The following is a 20,203-nucleotide window of genomic DNA, read 5'->3' on the forward strand; positions in this document are numbered from 1 at the left end:
GTGGGTGACTCACAGACTGGTGAACACTTATACCACAGAAGTCCACCCACTGGAGTGAAGGTTCTGAGCCCCACGTCAGGCTTCCCAACCTGGGGGTCTGGCAAGGGGAGGTGGAATTCATAGAGAATCAGACTTTGAAGTCTAGTGGGATTTGATTGCAGGACTTCGACAGGACTGGGGGAAGCAGAGACCCCACTCTTGGAGGGCGCACACAAAATAGTGTGCGCATCGGGACCCAGGTGAAGGAGCAGTGACCCCGGGGGAGACTGAACCAGACCTACCTGCTAGTGTTGGAAGGTCTCCTGCAGAGGTGGGGGGTGGCTGTGGCTCACCGTGGGGACAAGGACACTGGCAGCAGAAGTTCTGGGAAGTACTCCTTGGCGTGAGCCCTCCCAGAGTCTGTTACTAGCCCCACCAAAGAGCCCAGGTAGGTTCCAGTGTTGGGTTGCCTCAGGCAAAACAACCAACAGGGAGAGAACCCAGCCCCACCCATCAACAGTCAAGTGGATTAAAGTTTTACTGAGCTCTGACCACCACGGCAACAGTCAGCTCTACCCACAACCAAAGCCTCCCATCAAGCCTCTTAGATAGCCTCAACCACCAGAGGGCAGACAGCAGAAGCAAGAAAAACTATAATCCTGCAGCCTGTGGAACAAAAACCACATTAACAGAAAGACAGACAAGATGAAAAGGCAGAGGGCTATGTACCAGCTGAAGGAACAAGATAAAACTCCAGAAAAAACAACTAAATGAAGTGGAGATAGGCAACCTTCCAGAAAAAGAATTCAGAAAAATGATGAAGATGATACAGGACCTTGGAATAAGAATGGAGGCAAAGATCGAGAAGATGCAAGAAATGTTTAACAAAGACCTAGAAGAATTAAAGAACAAACAAACAGAGATGAACAATAGAATAACTGAAATGAAAACTACACTAGAAGGAATCAATAGCAGAATAACTGAGGCAGAAGAACGGATAAGTGACCTGGAAGACAGAATGGTGGAATTCACTGCTGTGGAACAGAATAAAGAAAAAAGAATGAAAAGAAATGAAGACAGCCTAAGAGACCTCTGGGACAACATTAAATGCAACAACATTCGCATTATAGGGGTCCCAAAAAGAGAAGAGAGAGAGAAAGGACCAGAGAAAATATTTGAAGACATTATAGTCAAAAACTTCCCTAACATGGGAAAGGAAATAGCCACCCCGGTCCAGGAAGCACAGACAGTCCCATACAGGATAAACCCAAGGAGGAACACACTGAGACACATAGTAATCAAATTGGTAAAATTAAAGACAAAGAAAAATTATTGAAAGCAGCAAGGGAAAAACGACAAATAACATACAAGGGAACTCCCATAAGGTTAACAGCTGATTTATCAGCAGAAACTCTACAAGCCAGAAGGGAGTGGCATGATATACTTAAAGTGATGAAAGGGAAGAACCTACAACCAAGATTACTCTACCCGGCAAGGATCTCATTCAGATTTGACAGAGAAATCAAAAGCTTTACAAAAAGGCAAAAGCTAAAAGAACTCAGCACCACCAAACCAGCTCTACAACAAATGCTAAAGGAACTTCTCTAAGTGGGAAACACAAGAGAAGAAAAGGACCTACAAAAACAAACCCAAAACAATTAAGAAAATGGTCATAGGCACATACATATCGATAATTACCTTAAACGTGAATGGATTAAATGCTCCAACCAAAAGACACAGGCTTGCTGAATGGATACAAAAACAAGACCCATATATATGCCGTCTACAAGAGGCCCACTTCAGACCTAGGGACACATACAGACTGAAAGTGAGGGGATGGAAAAAGATATTCCATGCAAATGGAAATCAAAAGAAAGCTGGAGTAGCTATACTCATATCAGATAAAATAGACTTTAAAATAAAGACTATTACAAGAGACAAAGAAGGACACTACATAATGATCAAGGGATCAATCCAAGAAGAAGATATAACAATTATAGATATATATGCACCCAACATAGGAGCACCTCAATACATGAGGCAACTGCTAACAGCTATAAAAGAGGAAATCAACAGTAACACAATAATAGTGGGGGACTTTAACACCTCACTTACACCAATGGACAGATCATCCAAAATGAAAATCAATAAGGAAACACAGGCTTTAAATGACACAATAGACCAGATAGATTTAATTGATATTTATAGGACATTCCATCCAAAAACAGCAGATTACACTTTCTTCTCAAGTGCGCACGGAACATTCTCCAGGATAGATCACATCTTGGGTCACAAATCAAGCCTCAGTAAATTTAAGAAAATTGAAATCATATCAAGCATCTTTTCTGACCACAACACTATGAGATTAGAAGTGAATTAAAGGGAAAAAAATGAAAAAAACATAAATACATGGAGGCTAAACAATACGTTACTAAACAACCAAGAGATCACTGAAGAAATCAAAGAGGAAATCAAAAAATACCTAGAGACAAATGACAATGAAAACACGACAATCCAAAACCTATGGGATGCAGCAAAAGCAGTTCTAAGAGGGAAGTTTATAGCTATACAAGCCTACCTAAAGAAACAAGAAAAACCTCAAGTAAACAATCTAACCTTACACCTAAAGCAACTAGAGAAAGAAGAACAAACAAAACCCAAAGTTAGCAGAAGGAAAGATATCATAAAGATCAGAGCAGAAATAAATGAAATAGAAACAAAGAAAACAATAGCAAAGATCAATAAAACTAAAAGCTGGTTCTTTGAGAAGATAAACAAAATTGATAAGCCATTAGCCAGACTCATCAAGAAAAAGAGGGAGAGGAGTCAAATCAATAAAATTAGAAATGAAAAAGGAGAAGTTACAACAGACACTGCAGAAATACAAAGCATCCTAAGAGACTACTACAAGCAACTCCATGCCAATAAAATGCACAACCTGGAAGAAACGGACAAATTCTTAGAAAGGTATAACCTTCCAAGACTGAACCAGGAAGAAACAGAAAATATGAACAGACCAATCACAAGTAATGAAATTGAAACTGATTAAAAATCTTCCAACAAACAAAAGTCCAGGACCAGATGGCTTCACAGGTGAATTCTATCAAACATTTAGAGAAGAGCTAACACCCATCCTTCTCAAACTCTTCCAAAAAATTGCAGAGGAAGGAACACTCCCAAACTCATTCTATGAGGCCACCATCACCCTGATACCAAAACCAGACAAAGATACTACAAAAAAAGAAAATTACAGACCAATTATCACTGATGAATATAGATGCAAAAATCCTCAACAAAATACTAGCAAACAGAATCCAACAACACATTAAAAGGATCATACACCACGATCAAGTGGGATTTATCCCAGGGATGCAAGGATTCTTCAATATATGCAAATCAATCAATGTGATACACCATATTAACAAATTGAAGAATAAAAACCATATGATCATCTCAATAGATGCAGAAAAAGCTTTTGACAAAATTCAACACCGATTTATGATAAAAACTCTCCAGAAAGTGGGCATAGAGGGAACCTACCTCAACATAATAAAGGCCATATATGACAAACCCATGGCAAACATCATTCTCAATGGTGAAAAACTGGAAGTATTTCCTCTAAGATCAGGAACGAGACAAGGGTGTCCACTCTCACCACTATTATTCAACATAGTTTTGGAAGTCCTAGCCACGGCAATCAGAGAAGAAAAAGAAATAAAAGGAATACAAATTGGAAAAGAAGAAGTAAAACTGTCACTGTTTGCAGATGACATGATATTATACATAGGGAATCCTAAAGATGCCACCAGAAAACTACTAGAGCTAATCAATGAATTTGGGAAAGCTGCAGGATACAAAATTAATGCACAGAAATCTCTTGCATTCCTATACACTAATGATGAAAAATCTGAAAGAGAAATTATGGAAACACTCCCATTTACCATTGCAACAAAAAGAATAAAGTACCTAGGAATAAACCTACCTAGGGAGACAAAAGACCTGTATGCAGAAAACTATAAGACACTGATGAAAGAAATTAAAGATGATACCAACAGGTGGAGAGACATACCATGTTCTTGGATTGGAAGAATCAATATTGTGAAAATGACTATACTACCCAAAGCACTCTACAGATTCAATGCAATCCCTATCAAATTACCAATGGCATTTTTTACGGAACTAGAACAAATCATCTTAAAATTTGTATGGAGACACAAAAGACCCCGAATAGCCAAAGCAGTCTTGAGGGAAAAAAACGGAGCTGGAGGAATCAGACTCCCTGACTTCAGACTATACTACAAAGCTACAGTAATCAAGACAATATGGTACTGGCACAAAAACAGAAACATAGATCAATGGAACAGGATAGAAAGCCCAGAGATAAACCCACGCACCTATGGTCAACTAATCTATGACAAAGGAGGCAAAGATATACAATGGAGAAAGACAGCCTCTTCAATAAGTGGTGCTGGGAAAACTGGACAGCTACATGTAAAAGAATGAAATTAGAACACTCCCTAACACCATACACAAAAATAAACTCAAAATGGATTAGAGACCTAAATGTAAGACCGGACACTATAAAACTCTTAGAGGAAAACATAGGAAGAACACTCTTTGACATCAATCACAGGAAGATCTTTTTTGATCCACCTCCTAGAGTAATGGAAATAAAAACAAAAATAAACAAATGGGACCTAATGAAACTTCAAAGCTTTTGCACAGCAAAGGAAACCATAAACAAGACGAAAAGACAACACTCAGAATGGGAGAAAATATTTGCAAACGAATCAACGGACAAAGGATTAATCTCCAAAATATATAAACAGCTCATTCAGCTCAATATTAAAGAAACAAACAACCCAATCCAAAAATGGGCAGAAGACCTAAATAGACATTTCTCCAAACAAGACATACAGATGGCCAAGAAGCACATGAAAAGATGCTCAACATCACTAATTATTAGAGAAATGCAAATCAAAACTACAATGAGGTATCACCTCACACCAGTTAGAATGGGCATCATCAGAAAATCTACAAACAACAAATGCTGGAGAGGGTGTGGAGAAAAGGGAACCCTCTTGCACTGTTGGTGGGAATGTAAATTGATACAGCCACTATGGAGAACAGTATGGAGGTTCCTTAAAAAACTACAAATAGATTTACCATATGATCCAGCAATCCCACTACTGGGCATATACCCAGAGAAAACCATAATTCAAAAAGACACATGCACCCCAATGTTCATTGCAGCGCTATTTACAATAGCCAGGACATAGAAGCAACCTAAATGCCCATCGACAGACGAATGGATAAAGAAGATGTGGTACATATATACAATGGAATATTACTCAGCCATAAAAAGGAACGAAATTGAGTCATTTGTTGAGACGTGGATGGATCTAGAGACTGTCATACAGAGTGAAGTAAGTCAAAAAGAGACAAACAAATATCGTAAACTAACGCATGTATGTGGAAACTAGAAAAATGGTACAGATGAGCCGGTTTGCAGGGCAGAAGTTGAGACACAGATGTAGAGAACAGACATATGGACACCAAGGGGGGAAAACTGCAGTGGGGTGGGGATGGTGGTGTGCTGAATTGGGCGATTGGGATTGACATGTATACACTGATGTATATAAAATTGATGCCTAATAAGAACCTGCAGTATAAACAAACAAACAAAACAACTAATACTAAACTTTCATTGGGTTATTTGTATGGAAATATGTTAATATAAATGTTTCAGACATTACATGAAATTTCTAAAAATCTTATATGTTCTGGTATAATGTTATAAGTCATAATTCTAGTTATTACTTTAAAATGTATATCTCAGAAATAACTAAATTTCCTTGTCAATTGCTCCATTATGAACTTTCATCAAATCTTTAACCGTGGTCATTTTTAAGTCTTTTGTCATTTACAGACAGTTCTGGGTGTACTCCGATGCTTTTGCAAATATGTTCCTATAAAAGGGTTTCATCTTCAAGGAATTCATAGAAAAGACTCTGACAAGTACAGGTTTCTGGTAACTGTACTGCTGAACTGAATGAATAAGCATTTTCAGAACTCTAATGAAAAACTGATGAACTCATAACAGTGCTAACAAAAGATCAAGATGAAAAAAAAAATTAATTACATGAGACTGAGTGAACTGATGAGGATGATTATAATTTTTGTGACTTTCTGTTTGAATTAAAAAAAAAATCCCACAATGACTCAGAGGCAAAGAATATACAAATCAATTTTCACTGCAAAGTAAAGGAGCTGTTACAGTGGAGGATTACTGGACTGAATGTCAATATTATGACATGGTATGAGTGTGTTTCGTGTTTGGTAATTGCAATCATTGTTGCTTTTCTTGTGGTCATCCATGTACAATGCTTGGTGTCAGTCTATTTATCTCTTGTAAAAATAAAATACAGTGTGTGTGTGTGAAAAAAAAAAAACCTTCTTCATACTTTTTAAGCTTCCTTTCTGCTTATTATATAGTTATATTCATTGAAATATATATTTCTACTAGGCTTAATACCTGTTACTTGCTGGGTAAAAATATGAATGAGCACAATAATGAAATTCTTTTACACTTATTATTTTGCTATCTGCTTTGTACCAGTTTTCATTGAAATACTTGTCTATATATATTGTGGTTACCTATACATTCACATTTATTGCATTTTGTTGCTTGTTATGCATTTTTACTGATATATCTTCTCTGTCTGTATGTATTGGCTAGGAATTCATTCAAAATCACCTTCGATCATGTTTTTTGGTTAATAGTATTCACTAAAATAGAGTGGGCAAAATTCACTTTCATAATATTGCATGTATGGTACAGAATGTCATTTGTTAGTAAATTCATTATGCTTTGATACTTGCCTCATACCCCAGTTTTCATTAATATCTATGTATTTCTTTTTTGTTATGTAATATGTTTTTCATGATTTTTCTTTGTCTTTCTAGAAATTATTGTATCTTCCTCCATATAAATCATATGCAATAAAAATAAATAAATAAATAAATAAACCATTTCTATGTTAAGCCAAAAAAAAAAAAAAAAGAAAATCAAAATCCATCTTCTGTGTACCTCAATGTTTTCAGTATGGTATTAGAAGATTAATACTGAGAGGTTTTAGCTTTTGAAATAATAACTGAATTCTCAAATTGACAAATTATACAAATGATGGATTAGTAGAGTATAACAGACTTCTTACATATTTTATTCAGCAAAATAAAAACAGTAATTCAAACATTTCACTGCTAACCGTTCCATTTGTTAAGAGAAACAATTGTGTTAATAATATATGTGAACATACACAGAGTAATACCTGGCACTTAATAAGCACTCACTAAAGGTGGGGTATTAGTGAGAGTATTAATAGTAGTAGCAGTAGTAGTAGTAAATGAAGATTAATATAATTATAAGCTGGTATAGATGGTGCCTTTTACCCATTTCAATTCAGTTAAATGAAAACAGGTACTGCCTAGAGATAATTAGTTCAGTACTAAACAAAATCACAGATCAGGCTGTGGAATAATATGTACCTCTGAAATTTCTTTCATATTCTAAGAACTTCCAACTCTGTAATAACTTTTTAGGTCTGAAGTTTTATGAAATTCTACTTTAAAAATATCTGTGGAAAATAAGACAATTCTATTTTTAGATAGATCACAATTTCAGCTAGCTTTAAATAGAAAAATAGGTCAAATATAATTGATAAACATCACATTTGTGATTGTAACTAATATTGAATATTTTGAAATTTTCATCAGGTTGTTTTCTATTTGACTTCTTTAAAAGAAAACTAATTACTTAGAATTGAAAGTTTATAAGGTGTAGAAAATAATTTCTTGTGAGTTCCCTCAATTTGCTAAACACAGACAAGTAATTATAGCATGTCCACGTAGATACAGAAAATAATTATAATTTTAAAAATAAATTGACATTGAATCATATATAGTACCTGTTTTGTTCAATCAAAATTTTTAAAGTCCTTGGATTTGTCAAAACAACATCTGCATCCACACTAAAGTAATAATCACAGTTTTCATCCTGACGGCAAAAATCCCTGTCATTGAGAAAGAAATAAAATATGCATTAAATAAAATAAATATTTGCTGGTTGAAAAATGTTAACATAAAGCTCATAAGCAAGATAAGGTTTCTCTAAAATACTTTTCTAATCAAAATAGTAAGACTATATCCAAAAGGATAAATATTATCTTAAATTTCAAAATGGTCAGTTGATCAACACAGATGTTCACGGGTAGAGTGAAACTAAAAATTTTAGGGCAAGTGAAATATATTTTCAAGCCACTAAATACTTCAAAGCATAAAACATCCAGTCAGAAGGGCAATTTATAATTCAGCATTTAATTCTCTCTAAAGAGGGAACATAATTTATATCAATGTATTTATCAACAAATTTTTTTCACAAATCAAAATGTTTTCTGCACACAGACACACAAACACACATTCACAGTGTAAAATCCTGTATATCCAACAACTCAGTTTTAATTGAATCTTGGAAATACAGGTGTATAACTCTTTAGGTGTTAATACTTTTTAAACTTGATTTGCGTGGAATTCTTTCTAAGATGGTCACTGCCCTGCTCCTTATCCGGGTACACGGACTGTGATGTATGCTTTCTTGGTAGAGTCTGGAGCGTTATCAGGAACGCGAAGGAATGAACTACTTGTGATACATGATAGGCTTCCAAGTCTTATGGTTTCTGCATTTGGAGCTCTCTCTTTCTGAGCTCTCCGCCCTCACTGCTGATCCGAGTTATCACTTTCTGCTACTGTCAGTGTTTACCTCCATGACACATTTGTTTCTAAGCAACTGTCAAGCAGGACACCAGACAGGAAAGTTTGTTAAAATTGTGCAAAACAATTAGAGGAAATTTTTTTAAAATACTGTAACTATGCACGGTGACAGATGGTAACTAGACTTATTGTGGTGATTATTTCACAATGTATACAAATATTGAAGCTGTGTTGTATACCTCAAACTAACATTATATGTCAATTATACCTCAATAAAAATGAAAATCAAATAACTTTTTTAAAAACAGCTCAAATTATCTTGGAAAAAAAGTTAAAAATTTATACCACATGATTTCAAGATTAATATAAATCCCTAGTAATAAAGTGTAGCACTGATCTTAGAGCAACAAAACAGAATTGAGAGCTCACAATCACTCATAAATACTCAGTTATCTGATTTTTGACCAAGGCCAAGTCAATTAAGTAGGAAAAGAAAAGCCTTAAATTAAAAAGGAGCATTGAAACAACTGGAATTTCATTTGCAAAGAATAAAAGTTGACCCCTACTTCACTCCAAACACAAAAATGTATTCAAGATGAATTGCAGATTGAAACATCTTAAACATAAATGCTAGAATGATAAAGCTTATGAAAGAAAAATTCCAAAGAATGTCTTCATGACACTGGAATAAGAAAGATTTCTTAAACAGAAAATAAACCCCAAAGCACAAAGCATAAAAGAAAAAGATGAAATAGAATTTTATTAAAATTAAAATTTCTTCTCATTAAAAGACAATATTTAAAAAGCAAAAAATCAAGCCATAGAATGGAACAAATATTCACAAAACATTATAGATAGAGATAGAGAGTTTAGATCGATAGGTAGATAAGATAGATAGATTTTGTATACAAAATATATAAAGAATTCCTACAAATACACAACAAGATAACCCAATGTAAACAAAGATGCACAAAAGATTTAGATACCTTTAGATACCTAACCACAGTAAGATACCTTTTCATACCCAGTAGGGTGGCTAAAATAAAAAAAGATGGGCAATATCAAATGTTGACAAACGTGCAGCAGCTGGAGCTCTATTACCTTGCTGTTACAAGTGTAAAATGTACAACCATTTTGCACTATTTAGCTGTTTCTTATAAACATACATCTATCCTAACCCTATGACCTAGTTAGTCCACTCCTTGGTATTTTCCCAAAATATACTAAAGCATATGTACACACACACACACACATACACACAACACACATATTCACACTTCTAATAAAGAATCTTCATTAGCAGCCTTATTCATAATGGCCCCAAACTGGACATAGCCCAATGTCTATCACCAGGGGCGTGTGTAAACCACTTGCAGTATATTCATATGATAAAATACTAGTCAGCAATGAAAAGGAATGAGCTGCTGATAATTGTAATGACATGAGTGAATTAAAAAACACTGTGCTAAGGCAAAGCCAGATACAACAGAGCACATACAAAAATTTTTTAAATAGAGAAAATAAGTTCTAAATGTGGACCCAAGGTACTCTCCAATGATGATGTTACGGAACCATCAGTAATAACATCTGTTTGGTTTTTCTAAGGCCCGTTTTCCTGCCTGTCCCTTTACCCCCATAATAGGCACTGTCCATCACTTTGGGCCTGAAGCTTCCACAGCGCAAGACAAGAACATCTCCTGCTGAGAAATCACTGAGTCTTACCTTTTCATTACCAGCTTTTAACCCACTGATGGGCATATTCAATTAACATTCATTGAATAAGTGATCGTTTTTGCTATTACCAGAATTTTATTAGTAATCTGTCTGAAGTATTAAAGGGGCTAAACAAAGGACCTAAAATATTTCTTCTGTGGTTATAGTACTATTTAGATCAACAGGTAACTAGAATATCTGAAACACACATTTCTGCCACACAAAAGCTTCAGATAATGTATATTTAAATCACTGCTACATCAGTCACACTACTCATCTGTCTGGGGATTTAAATCTTGATCTGAAGTTCAGTTAATAGTCTGATTAAATATATTGACTCTTAGCCATTAAAAGAAAAACGTAAATAACTTTCATGGCCCTTTAGACATAAATACACACAAACATAGATATAGTTCGAACAGCAGAGGTATGCTCATGTGTGGGCACAAACACACACAGACACACACGCACACACACAGTTGAGACATCCAAGTTTAGGACACTAATTTTGAAGAAAAGTTGTCTTTCTTTTTTAAGTTTCTTTAGTAGATACTGGTTGAATTTAAATTTGCTAAAACATACATTCCCATGTTTCTGGCTTCGGCTTGACTTAGATTTTCTTCCGGTCCTACTATTTTCATAGTAGTGATTTCATGTTTAGCTTTATCAAAAAACACCTTGATGTCCTTTTCATGATAAACTTCCTGTAACATATTTTAAAAATTGAAAATTAGTTTAAAAAAAAGGAGAAAAGTAGTGAGATAAAACACAACAAGATGACTGAAGTATTCATATGTAGGGATGACTTCACATTCAAAATTTGTGAATTCCACCATTCACATATTCACTCACTACAGGCAAAGTGATAACTATATTAAGCATATTATATTGAAATATCATCTAAATATCACATGTAGAATCTAAAATACATACATATCAATTTTTTTTAAAAAAAGATACTTCAAAATTCTTTTAACATCTACTCCTAGTCCTTGCATTAATATTTAAATCCTGAGTGCTATAAAATATTTATTTCTGACTTGAGAGGGAAAATGGCTTGTGCCCTGAGAATCTTAGACATGTTTTGTAAAATATCCATAAAAAATATCTATTAAACCTAACAGATTAACCTGTTATAATCTTTTTTATAAAATAAATATTACAATATTATTTTAAGCAGAGAGAAAATGGTCACATAAAAAGTTGTGTCTTTTACAAAAAGAAGGGAAAGTTAAAATTTTATTGATAAGAAAATATGAGAAAATAATCAACATGAAAAGTCATCAAATTAGTGTGATTCAACTGTGCTAAAATTTAGATAAGGTTATCTATCTCCATCATTAGAGCATTTCAGAGCTCTTTATGTATCATGTCTCACTAAGTATTTTTGAAAGCTTTTCACAGCTTGTTACTTATCATACGAAAGCTGCATAATTTTAAATAAAAGAAGATAAAAACTCCTGCTATCAAGAGGTTTTAGGTCCTATGAAAGGAGGAAAAATATAAATAAAAGACACAATACATAAAAACAAAATACTTCAATGTAAGTACATGTATTACAATGCATTTTACAAAGCCAATGCTCAATACATTCACCCCTTTAAACTTATGTGAGGTGGTTTTCTGCAAATATAAAATAGTCTCTGGAAAAGGCAAATGATTAGCTGATATGTACATCAGGAAGAAAGAACAATCTTAAACAAAAAGTATTAGGACAAAAGAGAGAAAAGAGCATACTTCACAGCTATTGAGTTTTTCTAGGTGATAATAAATGCCAACTGTTTTAACAGGGAAGAGACAAGCAAAATTGAAAAATATTGAGGAAAAATGTCTTTAAATTTAGATTATACGTAGGAGGTATTTGGGAGGTTCTGAATATTTTTGAAGGAAATGACAGTATCAAAATCTTTAGAGGAAGAGCATGCCATTGTGTAATTAATCAAAACAATACTGTATATGGAAGATATTTCAAGTTCTGATGTTGGGTATTATCATTAGCTGCAAACAATTTAATGATCGGTTCTATAAAAGAAAGTACCAGAACTAACCCAAAGGCAAAGGACTAGAGGCCTTTTGACATCTCTTCATTATATATTAAGTTGAACATATAAAAATGGCTGATATTCAACCATTTTTGATCTACAAAAAACTGACAGTTTCATGTGTCTCATCCCAATAGTATGATACTAGTTTCTAAACTTTAAAATCCTTAGGTCCTAAATACGCAGAGTAGTAATGACTTCAAAAATCCCCCACTGAATTTAACTCAAATTTTTAAATTTTTTTTAGACCTGACTAAATAATAACAAATAGTTTCAAATAAGATCAAAATAGTTTTCCCATAAAATATTCATTTCTCAAATACTTACTTTGTTATGAATAAAGAGTTTAATGGCTTCTTTTGGGTAATCCAGTGTCAACAATATGTCCAGAAATCGAGGTAGAAAAGGGGTTGGTTGCTCAATAAAAACACCTATTGTTACATGTGGGTGAACCTTTGTTTTGTGGCAAACATAAAAGCAAATTAGAATTAGCATGGTTTTACTTTAAATTCTATTCAAGTTTTAATCAATACAACATAAAACATACTAGAATATCAGTACAACTTAATCTTCTAAATTTGATTGCCCCATGACAATTCTCTAATACATTTTTGTGGACCCCACCAAAGTGATTTTACTGAATCACATCTTGACATTATGATTTAGGTTGAAGAGGAAACTCACTATCGTATAACATAGGGATACTGTAATTAAGGTTATTGCCTGCTCTACTATTTAACGCTTCCTTTAAGATAGTTCTAAAAGAAACTTCCTTCAGATCTGAATCTATTTGACAGCTTCATCTATGAAGCCAGAATGCTAATTGTGCTTCCATGTTTGTTTCCATGGTTTGGAAGTTTAGTGGTTAATTTGTAGCTCAAAGAAAACAATCACAGAGGACTTGAGACTTTATTTCTATCCTTGAACCTTTAATCTCATTTTATTGATAGTACTTTATTTTGCTTCATCATTATATTATATATAAGGAAAGCTACTTTCTTTCACTAATATATTTTATCTTGTATCGATTTTTAACATTTTCTTAATTTCTGTTTGGGTATGTTTTAGAGAATAGTTTCTTTCATTCATTGTATGAACAATTCTGAAATATTCACTATTAGTCCGTCCTTGTGATAAGAAACATTTTTAAAAAGGAGTGAAAATTCCTTGCTTGGAAAACTAACAAATGATTGAGGAAGACAGAAACATAAGTAAATGCCATGTAATAGTGTTATTACCAGAACCATATGAAAGATTTCTTTATAATGCTTTTTTTAATCAGTGTCTTAAAGCCTGACTTTAAAGATTATAGATTTTTAAATTACAAACTACATACAGATGGGTGGAGGAGGTCAAAAGGTAAAAAAAATAAATAAATACAGTGCATTACTGAGCAAGAAAAAAATTTTTAATAAAGATTACAGATATTTTAAAGTACCATATATGTTAAGTGCTGAATTAGGTACCTCTCCCCTATCTTTTCACACATGATACCTCACATATTCCTCTGTTATCTGGATAATAACATTATTTGTTTGCATTGAAGTACAAGTCATACACTGTTGTCCTTCTTACCAATTCATTCAGTCACCCAAATATTTATTGCTAAATCAATAAACAAATACAAACAACTAAAGACAAAATATCTACCTTCTAGGAGTTCTCAATTTAACTGGGAAAATGAGTAAAAACTAGATGACAACTCTGCCTTATCAAATGATGTGATGCATTTCATTTAAATTTTGTAATAACCTTAGAAGTTATTTATTATCCCAAATTTACACATGAGGAAAATGGGACTTAGAAGAGTTAAGCAACTCAGAACACATAAATTAGTAGGTAAAGAACTGGGCTTCAACATGCTACATCTCCACTGTCAATCTAAGCTCATTTTTATATACTAATGATAATAAGAGTACAACAGTTAGCTATTATCAAGGCTTAGCACCTCATATATATAATTTATACATATAAAATATCATTATATATACATCTATATAATTTCATTTAACCCTTCTACCAATCCTCTGAGATAGCCATTATCATTTTTACATATAAAGAAACTTGCCTATGGCCCACACCTAAGTACATGGTAGCCCTAGATCTTAACTACCCACATAATTTTAATTTTTATATCTCTGTTGCATAATTACTACACATATAAAACACATAAGAAATTTATTTTGCATAATAAAATGGTTTTCCTTTCTAACAGTCTATAAGACAAAAAAGCTTAGCTTAAGAATTAGGTGATTTTCACCTATATGCAAAAAATAAAGATAAAAAACTATAATATGAATATTTTTCAATCTTTGCACCAGAAAGTTTATGTAAAAGGATACTAAACAGATAAAAAGCTTTAACTCTCCCTCCAGAAGACTTTGCAGAAAAGATCAGGATGAATTTTTAAACATCTTCATGATGAAGCTTCAGTCAGAAAGTTTCTGGCTTTCTTTCCAGATAGGAAACATGCAGTCTGTTATTTGAGAGACTGGCCAAAAAGTCTTATTTTCAAGTAAAACAGGGTTATATTCAGAAGGTCCTAAATGTGGACAAGTTACTCTTTATCCTCCTTTTCAGAATAGAACAGAAACTATTTAATTCAGGAGCCTGAGTGCTTTACAGTGAGAGTATTTTTGTATTTGCATGGGAACAGGAGTCACCAGAACTATATTAAGGTGAATTTTATTTCTGTCTATACTTATCTGGCATGCTGTAGATACTCAATAAACCTATGGTGAATGAAGGAAAGAATCAGTCTTAATGACAAAATCATCCCTAGAATTCAATTGTTCATACACATAATCGTCTTCCAAGTTACAAGAGAAATTTTTTGGAAGAAAAACGTTACTACAGGATATCCTAAAACTGCTCTGGTTGATGAGAGAAGGATGCATAAAATGTTTAATAGACACATAATAATTACTTCCAGTTGCTCATTTACTCTCAACGTATAAACGTTAAACCATAGCTATAATTCTCTATGAAACACATGTATAAGTAGCACTGTGTCTGGCATATAATATGTACATCAATCCAAGCGAAATTGCACAGTGATCAAGATTATAGGATCTGGAGCCAGACTGCCTAAATTTAAATCCCACCCCCAACACTTAAAAAAAGTCACATGCCTTAAGCAAGTCACTGAACGTATATATACCTCAGTTTTCTCATCTGTAAAACTCAGTCAACAGTACTACCTACTTAAGGGATTTGTGAAATTAATATAAGTTACTATCTATAAAATATTAAAACAGTCCTTAGTTATACAATAATATATTATTTTAAAATCATCAAATTTGAAAATCAAGCACAGATAAAATTAGTCCATATAAATAATGAAACATTGTACCTCAACACTTTGACCAAGTTACCAGACTAAAATAAAACAAGAGCACCCAATCATAGCCAGCTAGTAAGTATTAACAACCAAGCCCTTTTCACTGGGGTCAATTATTAACTGGTTTTGCTGGAAATACACAAATCCAGCAATTTTCGGAGTCATCATGTTTTAGCTTTTTAAATCCATTATCTACCATATTATCAATACTATAAAATAATGTGCTTTTTTTCTTTCACAAATTATTGTATTTCATAACAATGTACTTTTTTTTAATAGATCTTTATTAGAGTATAATTGCTTCACAATACTGTGTTAGTTTCTGTTGCACAACAAAGTGAATCAGCCATATGCATACATGTATCCCCATATTCCCTTCCTCTTGAGCCTCCCTCCCATCCTCCCTATCCCACCCCTCTAGGTGGTCACAAAGCACCGAGCTGATCTCCCTGCGCTATGTGGCTGCTTCCCACCAGCTATTTTACATTCAGTAGTGTATATATGTCGATGCTACTCTCACTTCGCCCCAGCTTCCCCCTACCCCCACTGTGTCCTCAAGTCCATTCTCTATGTCTACGTCTTTATTCCTGCCCTGCTACTAGATTCATCAGTACCATTTTTTTTTTAGATTCCATATATATGTGTTAGCATACGGTATTTGTTTTTCTCTTTTTCACTTACTTCACTCTGTATGACAGACTGTAGGTCCATCCACCTCACTACTTTTTATTACTACGTTTCACACAGAGTCAATTCCACTTACATCTACTGCAGACAAGTCAATTGTATCCACTTCACAAAGAGTGCAGCCACTGTCTTGTGTCCATGCATTAGGTACATAGTTTCCAAAATAATTCAGGAGAATCTAGCAAAAGAAGGAAAACTGTATTAACAAAAGTAAACCTTGGACTTCCCTGGTGGTGCAGTGGTTAAGAATCTGCCCGCCAATGCAGGGGACAGGGGTTCGATCCCTGGTCCGGGAAGATCTTACATGCTGCAGAGCAACTAAGCCTGTGAGCCACAACTACTGAGCCCACGTGCCATAACTACTGAGCCCTCACACCTAGAGCCCGTGTTCCACAACCACAGCAAGAGAAGTCACCGCAATGAGAAGCCCGCGCAGCACAACGAAGAGTAGCCCCCGCTCACCGCAACTAGAGGAAGCCTGCATGCAGCAACGAAGACCCAACGCAGCCATTAAATAATTAATTAATTAATTAATTAAAAGACCCTTCTCAAAAAAAAGAAAAAAAGTAAGCCTCTCCCATCAACGTGCTTTCATTCTATAAACCTCTAACTTCAAAGCATGTTTTCTGTATCAGGATATCCCCTTAATAATTCTACTAATACAGTGTACAGTGAATGGGGCAGTGCCAGTGTGTACAGTGAATGGGGCAATGGCAGTGTGTACAGTGAATGGGGCAGTGCCAGTGTGACCTCCTACCAGCCATCACCACACAAAACAAATATTGTATATACTTTATCACCAAAAGGCACTAAACTCTTCTGGGAAACTATGTTACCCACTATAACCCAGACTTCTGGGCAGTGATTCAAGGGCGCCAACGTGAAGAAAAGAAAGCCTGCAGATTAAAACAGATCTGGAACAAGTCCTAATTAGAGCCACCTCACAAATCGTATCAATAATAAACTAAAGTGGGGGTAGAACAAGATAGCAGAGAAGGAAGACCCTGGGCTCACCTCCTCCCAGCGATACACCACAATTACAACTACAGATAGAGAACCGTCTCTGAGAATGACCTGAAGACTAGAAGAAAATACTTTCCACAACTGAAGATAAAAAGAAACACTTACGGGCTTCCCTGGTGGCGCAGTGGTTGAGAATCTGCCTGCTAATGCAGGGGACACGGGTTCGAGCCCTGGTCTGGGAAGATCCCACGTGCCGCGGAGCAGCTGGGCCCGTGAGCCACAGTTGCTGAGCCTGCGCGTCTGGAGCCTGTGCCCCGCGACGGGAGGGGCCGCGATAGAGAAAGGCCCGCGCACCGCGATGAAGAGCGGTCCCCGCGCACCGCGATGAAGAGCGGTCCCCGCACCGCGATGAAGAGTGGCCCCCGCTTGCCGCAACTGGAGAAAGCCCTCGCACGAACCGAAGACCCAACACAGCCAAAAATAAATAAATAAATAAATAAATAAATAAGAAAATCCTTTAAAAAAAAAAAAAAAAAAAAGAAACACTTACAATGAGACAGGTAGGAAGGGCAGAGATGCAGTCTAATCAGAACCCATGTACCCAGTGAAGGAACCCACAAGTGGGAGGGGTATCACAGCCCCAGAGGTCTTCCCCAAGGAGTGAAGGGTCCAAGCCCCACCTTGGGCTCCCCTTCCTGGGAGACCTGCACCAGAAAGATGAGCCCCCATAACATCTGGCTTTAAAACCATTGGGGTTTATGCGCAGGAGAGCAGAAGGGCAGTAGGAAACTGAGACTCTGCTCTTAAAGGGCACATGCACAGATTCACTCTTTCCAAGTCCCAGTGCAGAGGCAGCAGTTAGAAAAGTGCCTGGGTGATATAAGAAAGAAATTCATTTACTAATTTTAGGGCATGTGCTTGAGGGGCAGGGATCTGTTGCAACTTTCTCTGGGTATAAAGGGGCTGGCAAATGCCAGTGTTTTTATTTGTTTTGTTTTTATTTGGCTCACCTTCTATCTAGCAACCTGGCACTAGCAGGTGACATTTCTGACTCTCTCCATCAAACTTAATAGTACCATTTGCCCCACCCCGGTTTGCCCATGGACCTGACACAGCCAGCATTCCTCCAAAGTGTCCCCCTACCTTGCCAGTCCCAACAAGCACCCTCATCCAGCACCAGAGCCCCACTAAAGCAGCCCTTCACCCTGCCAGTCCCAGCAGGTACCCTTGGTCGGCACCAACGTCTCCTCAAAGAGGGTCCCATCCCATTGGCCAACCCAGTATACCAGAGTGCCCACAACAGTTGTGGCCAGGCCTTATAGCCAGTTGTACTGGGGACCAGCCCCGTACACTAGTGAACCCACAGCAACTGCAGCCCAGCCACAACAGGAAGATGCACACAGCCCACACAGAGGACATTCCTGGAGCACCTGGCATGGGTGACCAGGAAGGACCACACCACTGGGCCCCACAGAACACCTTCTACACAAAGCCATTCTTTGAAGACCAGGAGATATAGCTGATCTACCTAATACATAGAAACAAACACAGAGAATTAGGTAAAGTGAGGAGACAAAGGAATATGTTCCAAATGAAAGAACAAGACAAAAACCTCAGAAAAAACTAAACGAAATAGAGAAAAACTAGAAACTAGAGGGAACCACCAGCAGATTAGATGATGCAGAGGAAAGGATCAGCAATCTGGAGGACAGGCTAATGGAAATCACCCAATCAAAATAGCAAAAAAGAAAAAAGAATTTTAAAAAAATGAGGATAGTTTAAGGAACCTCTGGGATAACAATAAGCATTCTAACATTTACATTATAGGGGTCCCAAAAGGAGGAGAAAGAAAGGGACAGATAACCTATCTGAAGAAACAATGGATGAAAATTCCCCTAAACTGGTGAAGGAAATACATTTGAGTCCATGAATCCCAGAGAATTCCTAAAAGGTGAACCCAAGGGGATCTTCACATATACACTATCATTAAAATGTCAGAAGTTAAAGATAAAGAGAGTATTATGGGCAGCAAGAGAAAAACAACTTGACACATACAAGGTAAAACCAGTGAGGTTATCAGCTGATTTTTCAGCAGAAAACTTGCAGGCCAAAAGGTAGTGGCATGACATATTCAAAGAACTGAAAGGAAAAACACAACCAAGAACCTCTAGCTGGCAAAGTTAATGTTCAGAATTGAAGGAGAGATAAAGAGTTTACCAGACAAGCAAAAAGTAAACGAGTTCATCACCACTAAACCAACCTTTTAAGAAACGTTAAAAGGACTTCTTTAAGCAGAATAGACAAGAACATAACCAGAAATATGAAAATTATGCAAGAGAAAAATGCCACCAGTAAAGGCAAATACAAAGTAAAGGTAATGGATCAACCAACTATATAGCTAGTATGAATATTAAAATAAAAAAATAGTAAAATCAAATATATCTACAATAATTATTTAAGGACACATAAAATTTTTTAGATGTAAAATATGACATCAAAAACATAAAACATGGCAGAGGGGAGTAAAAATGTAGTGTTTTTAGAATACACTCTAACTTACGCAATGATCAACTTAAAATAGACTGCTATATACATAGGTTGTTACATAAGAACCTCATGGTAACCATAAACCAATTGATATTAGATACACAAAAATAAAGAGGAAGTAATACAAACATTAACTGTAAAGATAGTAACCAAATCACAAGAG

The 20,203-nt window shown here is 35.6% G+C and overlaps 1 protein-coding gene across 2 annotated transcripts in view; it reads right to left on the reverse strand.

Annotated features, from left to right (window-relative positions):
- PLOD2 (procollagen-lysine,2-oxoglutarate 5-dioxygenase 2) overlaps positions 1-20,203 on the reverse strand; it is a 107,170-nt gene that overhangs the window by 13,357 nt on the left and 73,610 nt on the right. For both annotated transcript variants that reach the window (XM_007188096.2, XM_007188095.2), the window contains exons 8-11: positions 16,607-16,708; positions 12,831-12,956; positions 11,044-11,165; positions 7,947-8,051 (exon numbers count right to left, since the gene is read on the reverse strand). In XM_007188096.2, coding sequence (XP_007188158.2) covers positions 7,947-8,051; positions 11,044-11,165; positions 12,831-12,956; positions 16,607-16,708 — 455 coding nt within the window. The remainder of the gene's footprint in view (positions 1-7,946; positions 8,052-11,043; positions 11,166-12,830; positions 12,957-16,606; positions 16,709-20,203) is intronic.

This window comes from Balaenoptera acutorostrata, chromosome 4 (assembly GCF_949987535.1).
Source record: "Balaenoptera acutorostrata chromosome 4, mBalAcu1.1, whole genome shotgun sequence".
Classification (NCBI taxonomy): Eukaryota; Metazoa; Chordata; class Mammalia; order Artiodactyla; family Balaenopteridae; genus Balaenoptera; species Balaenoptera acutorostrata.